This window comes from Cottoperca gobio, chromosome 4, assembly GCF_900634415.1.
Source record: "Cottoperca gobio chromosome 4, fCotGob3.1, whole genome shotgun sequence".
Lineage (NCBI taxonomy): Eukaryota > Metazoa > Chordata > Actinopteri > Perciformes > Bovichtidae > Cottoperca > Cottoperca gobio.
The window spans coordinates 16274654-16282882 of NC_041358.1; the positions used below are offsets into that span (position 1 = coordinate 16274654).

At 37.6% G+C, this 8229-nt stretch overlaps 1 protein-coding gene across 2 annotated transcripts in view; it reads left to right on the forward strand.

The window, feature by feature from the left end:
• The first annotated feature begins 1102 nt into the window (after nucleotides 1-1102).
• Nucleotides 1103-8229, forward strand: part of slc5a5 (solute carrier family 5 member 5) — a 16596-nt gene continuing 9469 nt past the window's right edge. Inside the window, exons 1-7 of one of the 2 annotated variants that reach the window (XM_029430559.1) lie at nucleotides 1103-1326; nucleotides 2487-2891; nucleotides 3373-3438; nucleotides 3823-3874; nucleotides 4814-4881; nucleotides 5494-5648; nucleotides 7725-7865. In XM_029430559.1, coding sequence (XP_029286419.1) covers nucleotides 2544-2891; nucleotides 3373-3438; nucleotides 3823-3874; nucleotides 4814-4881; nucleotides 5494-5648; nucleotides 7725-7865 — 830 coding nt within the window. In that variant the 5' untranslated portion in view covers nucleotides 1103-1326; nucleotides 2487-2543. Of the gene's footprint in view, nucleotides 1327-2486; nucleotides 2892-3355; nucleotides 3439-3822; nucleotides 3875-4813; nucleotides 4882-5493; nucleotides 5649-7724; nucleotides 7866-8229 lie in introns of both variants that reach the window. The other variant, XM_029430560.1, reaches the window with a different exon arrangement.

Here is an 8229-nt window from a genome sequence, read left to right on the forward strand (position 1 = left end):
ACATAACCCCCCATAAAATGACAAATTGTAAATTTGAAACTAAACCATGGGGCACAAATGTCATCTTTCTGAACAGAACTTCCCAAAAGAAACAAAGTAGTCATGACCTGTTGGATTAGACCTAAACAATGTAGAACTGTGCCAGAGAAAACAACCCATATTTCCAACCTTTCTATAAAGAGATCATGACTGACTGCATCGAATGCAGCATTGAGATCAATCAATTCCAGAACAGGTATTTGTATGGTTTCCAAATATATTCTGATATAATTCCACTTGGCACAGAAGCCAGATTAAAATGTATCAAATATACAAGTGGAGTCCACAAAATTTTGACCAAAAATATACCAAATGGAAATTGGCCGAAAGTATTCATGTTGCTGGCATCTCGAGTGCTTTTCTTGAGAACAATCACTATGGAGAAACTATAGAAAATAGAACCTGCCAGATCTAAGATAGATAAATAAACGACTTGATAAATAAATGAATATGCCATTAAATGTTGGCATATGTATTCATGTTTCTGACAGCCCCCTCATTTGCGTAATGTAGCAGAAATGCATAAAGAAATGTAAAATAAATGTATATGGAAAGAAATACAGAAATAAATAAGTTTGGGGACATAAATAGGGGGAGAAATGCAATGGGAAAATAATGCAGAAATAAATAAATGTATTAATTTATAAATACATTTAAAAATAACTGCAAAAACAAATAAATACTTGTAAAAGTTAATTAAAAAAATTAAGAGAAATATAGAAGAGTAATTCAATAGGATAATTAATACGAAGGCAAACAAAGAAGCAAATCAAAACAGAAATATCAATTTATGTCACATTTTATCAAATAATTAATGCCTACATTTATTTTATTTTTGTTTATTATTATTTTATTGTTGATACATTTAATGGCATATTAATGCGCAGAATAATACAATACGGGGTACTAGTGAATTCCATGGTATTTCATAATCTTCCCCATCCCCCTTTTCAATCCATTCAACTTCTTTAATCACACACAAAAAAGCAAACATGTTATGAATACAAATGCGCGTGCACACACAGGGATTATGTGCTGCACAAATTAGGTTACTTTAATTCTCCAGCAGGTTCCTACACTGCTCAACATGAGCCACTTGTTGATTTTCCTTTTAGTCACGCACCATAAACATCCAACTGCGCAACTTGCCTGACCTTGTCACACACCTGAGTGACCGTTCTTTTTTTGGGGGGGGTGGTTTGGAGGCGAAGCAGCTGCTGAGGAGTGAAAAAAACTGTCTGCACATACCTCTTTCACAGAGTGGAAGGACTGTATGCCGCACCAGTGGTGAGTCTTTTTCAATTTTAATTAAACGTTCTGATTTGGATCAGATTTTAAGCAGATGTATCTGTAGCAGGTAGCTTAACTTCCAGTGATGTCACAACAGACTGTATTACTTATTTACTGTCATGGCATCAGAGTGATGCCACAACAGACTGACTTATTTACTGCCACTCTGTAACTGTAAACTGATGTGCAACTGAGTGCATTTTAGCTACTTTAGTCCAATCATCTCTGAATCTGACACATTTATAGAGGTTATTCAAATATTATAGTTTAGTTACAATAATGTGCATTGTAAAAGTCACTTTACTTAACTGAAAATATATTGTGGTGGGAGCATACTTACACAATAAAGACATTTCTTTACCCCAGTTAAATTCAACATTAATTCACACTAAGGTTACTAAGGTTACTATGGTAAAGAAGGCTTTAAAATACAATATTGGATGTTGACTAAGCGACTGCAACAAGTATGACTGCAGTGTGTTTTAAAATAAAAATCTATCTCGCATACTTGAGACTGACCTATATATTCCTATCTGACTTTCAGCCTTGTTCATTGGATTTAAAAAGACTGAGGCTACTTATATTTTATGCTCTTAGGCACAATGTGTTTTGTTTGCATAGTTTGCACAACCAATTGCCATCATTGAGCCCCGGAGCAAGGCACTTACTGTAACCTTGAGTTGCTCCGGAGGGACTGTCCCTGTAGATAGTTCACTGTAAGTCGCTCTGCTAAATGTAATGTAAATACTGTAATAATGGGCTTCTATTTTTTTATTAATTAATTCAGGTAATATGTTATTGAGTTTGATCAACAGTCTGTTAAACATACTAAATAAGAGTAGGCACAATAAGAAATTCCACTACAGGAGAGACTTGATGTTCTCTGCAAAAATGGGAAAAATATGCTTATATCGGCAATTGGCCAAAATCAGTTGGAGAATATCGGCAAAAATCCAATATCATGCACCCAAATCTCAAGAAATATAAAATATTGTTACATCCAGTGATACCCAATTTTTGCTTTTTACTACCTGTCATGTGGTAGAAACTATCTACTGTACTCTACAGTTAGAAATCCTACAGTTATCACCAAGAATAAAGGACTTGCCTTGTGTCTCGTTGGATGGTCACTAATTGACTCTAATTGACTCTGACAGTTCAACCAAACATCTGGATTCACCAAACTATAAGGCAGAGGGCATCAAAGTAAAATAATGGAAGAGCAGTCAAAAGGCTTTGTTGTGGCTGACTATGCAGTCTTTACTGCCATGTTGTTGGTCTCTATGGGCATCGGACTCTTCCAAGCACTGAAGAAGAGGCCAGGGGAGGCCACGACTGATGACTTCTTCACGGGGGGTCGGAGCATGCCGGCAGTGCCTGTTGGGCTGTCGCTCTGTGCCAGTTTTATGTCAGCAGTCCAGGTTCTGGGTGTTCCTGCCGAGGCTTCTCGCTATGGCTTTAAATTCCTCTACATGTGCGTCGGACAAAGTATCAACTCCCTGTTGACAGCTTACCTCTTCCTGCCAGTTTTCTTTCGACTGGGCATCACCAGCACCAATCAGGTTTCAGTTATTACAACAGTTATTGTAATGAATTGCACAGCAACATAATGTGGAAAGATGAAAAAGATGTATCTCAATTTCATGTGACCTATTTGCAAAGATCTAAAGATTTGAATCTGTATTTGTTTAGATATAATATATTCGTTTTTGGTGTAAGTGGTTATATGTTTTTGGACCAAACAATATACACTTCTGACTTTTCAGGAGAATTATATAAGAGAGAAGGGTTTTATTTGAGAGTTAAAACAAACTGAGCACAAAATAATTAGCATTAAAAAACATAAAGTAAACAAAAACAAAAGTAAACAAAGTAAGAACAAGTATTTCTAACCAATCATAGTGTAGAAAGAGGGACAGGATTTCTATGTCACAATGTTGAAACGCACCTGTGGGTCTGATGTGTGGGAGGAATATAAAAGGTGAGGAAGGATGAGGGAAGATACTGTGTTGTGTTATAACTCCAGCCGTCTGCCTGTCAAAGTATCTGAAGATGAGATTCGGCAGAGGGATGCAGCTGTTGGGGAGTTTCCAGTTTCTGGTGGCGACGGTAAGACAGACATCACTGTGTTTTCTGATATAAATGATAAAGAGGATATCACATGCATTCCACCACTGTTGTGCAATTATCACTGCCATGTGCAATATTCACCTTTGCAACTTTTTATCAACGACTTTGTACTTATACTACTTTTACTCTATTTTATTCTATTTAATTATTGTGTACTCACCACTTTACTTTCTTGTTCTTTTGCTATAACAAGGTAAATGTCCCCGTTGTGGGACTAATAAAAGATTTCTGATTCTGATTCTGACATTTTCAGAGCAAATATTTGCTTTGTCTCAGACACGCAAGTTATTTCATTTGCCTTAGCTAAACCGTTAAACTTGTGTCCCTGTGTTTGCTGATTTCCTTGTTTTTCTCTTGGTCCAGCTGCTTTACACAGGGATTGTCATCTATGCACCTGCCTTGATCCTCAACCAAGGTAAGAGAAATCACTTGATGCCCTTTATTGTTTGCATTAATAGGATCTTTCAATAATTTGGCACTTTGGTTATAATTCCCACAATGCTTTGATATTTGGTCCATCACTCATAAATAAGACATGACTTTTTCCATGAATTCATAATTTTATCACATGTATGAGTATATGTCTAGTTAGAGATTTCCTGCATTTTTACACCTAAATTACACCTACCACTAAGACCTGAAAATGTAAACCTTTGGTAACAGATCCACTACATTTTGGAGGCAAATATTATGCTATTCACTCCCATACATATATTTTGACAGTTTTAATTACACTTTACAGTCAGATTACTAATGCAAAATGTGTCAACTAATACATTGTAATGTATTTTTATGGATTAAACTACTTAGCAGTATATGAACTAGTTCAAATTAGCTCCACCTCCCAGCTGCAACAATCGCGACACATGACACATAATGCATCACTATTTATAATCCAGGGATGTAACAGATATTATTTTTAAATGGGCCATTCTGGGTTATGTGTATTTTACTTTGCTACATTAAGTATATTATGATGCCAATACATGTTAATTGAGTTGATGTGATGTGTGCACACACAAAACATCACACCCTTCTTTGTAACTGTAATTAGCTGGCAGTTATGTTCATACAGTAACTGCTCAGCAAACAACCACACAGAAGTGTAACTTCTTTACAGCTTCATCTGAATCATGAGCATGTTGGATAATCAAATAAGTAAATAATCGTTTTTAAAGAACTGCTGCAGGGAGCGCAAAGTTTAAACTTGCCAAACTGTAGGGACTTTCAACATCACACATTTTGAAACATGTTATAAAAATCATTCAGCATCAGTGTAGTGAAATGAATGTAAATAAAAAGGATATATTAATATTAACACATTAACACTGTGTTGTGGTTTTTGTTATTTCAGCTACTGGACTCAATATGTGGGTGTCTCTGTTTTCTACTGGGATCATTTGCACCCTGTACACAACACTGGTAAGAAAATATTTTTGAGGAGTTGCTCTTAAACAGACACGTTTGGTTTCTGTCGAGACCAAAAGCGTAGATTTCTTGTCAATATTGGTGCAGAGACATATTAAGCAGGGGGATGGGGGTTCTCCCCAAGAAAACTTTGAGCATCAAACACTTAATTTCCTGCATTCTGGTGAATTTTTTGTCAATTTATGTCTTTATTTATGTAAAGTGAAACACATAATTCAGGCGCCAGGTGAGAGTTCGAAATGTAATTATATAATTAAACAAAATTATGTAAGGCTCTCAGGCATGCTATATTTACTTTCTAATATTTAATCTCCATTAACCTTTCTCATTTATTGACTCTGCTGGGTCAACCTAGGTTTATGGAGTATTTACTCTTACCTCCTCTTTTGTGTTTTTTGTTTGGAGAAGTAACTTCCTTAAATGTGCATGCGGCACTTTCATTTTCATTTCATTCATGTCAATACACTTAAATACACATTCAGAAATGTACATTGGCAGGAGTGCCATAATTTTAAAAGAGTCTTTCCCTTAATTTGTTTTTTGTAAATGTCTCAGGTGTTGTGGTGTGTTTTCCTGTCTGTGTCTTCCATCATCTGTCTTTAACAGGGGGGCATGAAAGCTGTGATCTGGACTGATGTGTTCCAGATTGTTGTCATGTTGGCCGGCTTTGTGGCCATTTTCATCCACGGCACAGTTCTTGTTGGTGGTCCTGCAGTGGTGCTGGAGATCGCCAAAAATGGATCACGCATTAATTTTGATGAGTAAAAACACTGTTTTTTTCACTTCCTTTCCATACCAACTCACACACATATCTGTATAACCCCACATTAGACTACTGTGTGAGCACATAAAGATGCTCACACCATAGGATCTTATCATTGTCCCATGATTGGGCCATAGTCCTTCTTCGCAGTAGTGTCATGTACCTTTTCATAAGGATGCATCAATTTAAGATTATTTCAGGCTGAAAAAAAATACTACTTGTAACTACAGGTATTGTTCACTCTCAAGTTCTTCCGTCCAGTTTCTGTTTCTTGACCTGGGAAACAAAAGTTTGACAAAAGCAATCTTCACTCAAGGTCCACTTACCAGGTTTTCTTTAGCTTTCAACCACATTTCACAGTCTTCCTTGGTGGACAGAGTTTTCTCAGTTGTCGTCACAGGACTGAAGTCCCATACAAAAACATCAGGTCTTTGTATTAGGCTATGTGGAGAACTTATTACCCCGGTCTCTATTCCAAGACAAGTTGTGTCTCCATGAGATGCTGGCAAAAGCTTTGGAAAAGCTGCCTTGAGTGGACCTGGAGTTAGGATTTGTTTTGGTTAAACTGTACTTAAGGGCCAGTGCATACCTGTCAACATTGGAATTTCAGAATAAGGGAAATGTTTTGGCAGACTCCGCCCATATTTTAATAGCTCTCAGCCCCCCAGCCCCTACCCATGTAATGTAAATGTAAACACATAAGGGACGGGTAGGCTCTATACATTCAGGAAATACATGTATGTAAAGTATGTATTACTTGTACAGACATGTTTATACAATTTATGTATTTTATTTATTAGTTAATATCATCAATGTATTTTATGATGGATGAGTTGTGTGGCTTTCGTTTCCCCCGACGAGGACTTCCTTGTGATGTCAGAGTCGGGAAACATGTCCGCTACACTGCGACTGAAATCATCGCCGAAGCTGAAGGCAACATTATTTTTGGCGCAAAGCATCGACATCTTTCCCTCAGCTCTGATCACTTGGTCTGCCTCCGACACAGTTCTTGTCACACATGAAGTCATTGACAGTGAATGTTTTTGTGCCTCTTGACGTGCTTGTACTTGGACGATTCTTCATGCTGGCGAACATCGCTTATTCCGCCTTGTGCAAAGCTAACATCTGAATGACACAGTTTTCCCGACTCTGCTTTTTATTAAATAAGGGAAGGCCTCCTCCCATTTGTCTAGTTACTTGCATAAAGTTTTAACTTTTTTGGCAGATACAACTGCGTCTCCATCTATCTCCCGTTCACTGTGACTCTCATCCATATGTTTCGTCTTCTTCTGTGTTATTGTTCCTGTTTTCTTCTTCTCTGTGTGTTTACTTGCGGATAACGTTTTTCAGCTAATGTTAAACATAATACTGCCACCTGCTCTATTGGAGGCCACTTTACACTTTTTTTAATTAGGCTTTTTTTTTTTAAGGTTAAAAATACGGGATAATTACGGGAAAATATTTAAATGGGAGGAAAACGGGATAGAAGGAAAAATACGGGATAATCCCGGGAAAAACGGGATGGTTGACAGGTATGGGTCAGTGTGTAGTATTTAGGGGGATCTATAAACATAAATGTAATGTAATGTTTATGTTTTCATTAGTAAATAATTACCCGAAACTAAGAATCGTGTTTTCGTTTAGCTTAGAATGAGCCATTCATATTTACATAGTGAGCGAACGTTCCTCTTCCAAGGAGTCCGCCAAGTTGCATCGCCATGTCTACAGTAGTTCAGAACGGACAAATCAAACATTGGCGCTAGAAAAGGCCTTTTTATGTAACCTTAAGGCCAACGTAGTTCTCTATGCCGGTTGTAAAACTGCGGTAACTCCAGCTGCTGCCTGAATTATGTTGCTCTTAAAGTAGCGTTATGGTAAGGGTGGCCTCTGAACAAGTCCTGAAACACACAGTGTTACCACAGTGTTGCACTCGGCTGCTTGCTACCACAGTCTTGGAAAGGGAGGGGTGAGCTGAAGGGTATTCAGTTAGTTACAATCGGCTCCAGGTGTCATAATAGAAAGAGGCTGTGAAGAGTGGAGCGTCACTGACTTGTTCGATAATATTTTCCACCAGTTTTGGCGTTGACCCACGGCAGCGCTATACCTTCTGGAGCCTGTCTGTCGGCGGTGCAATGGTTTGGCTGTCCATGTACGGCGTTAACCAAGCTCAAGTCCAGCGCTACATCTCCTGCCGAACAGAAAGAGATGCCCAGTGGTGAGTGGAGACCTGTCATTCACCTAAAGATCTACTGTATCAGGTGTTTAGAACAGCAATTTTTAGAAAAGCTTCCATGAATTGAATTTAGGTTGAGTTTATGGATCGTAGAAAAAAACCTTCATGTTTCTAAAGAGAAATGTTAAGGCTTTGTGTAACGCTTGTCACAAGTGAAGTAACCACTGCACAACAAGTCCCAAACAAACCCCTTTATCAGCTTTAATATCTTCTTTATAAAACCATTAAAAAAAAAGATGTCCAAGAACTAAACATGCTTTGGAAAGAATAACTGGCTCTCTCTTTCAAGACTGAAGTAGTATTCGTATTGGAGTATTTTTGTCTTGCAATCAGGGAACTCAAAACC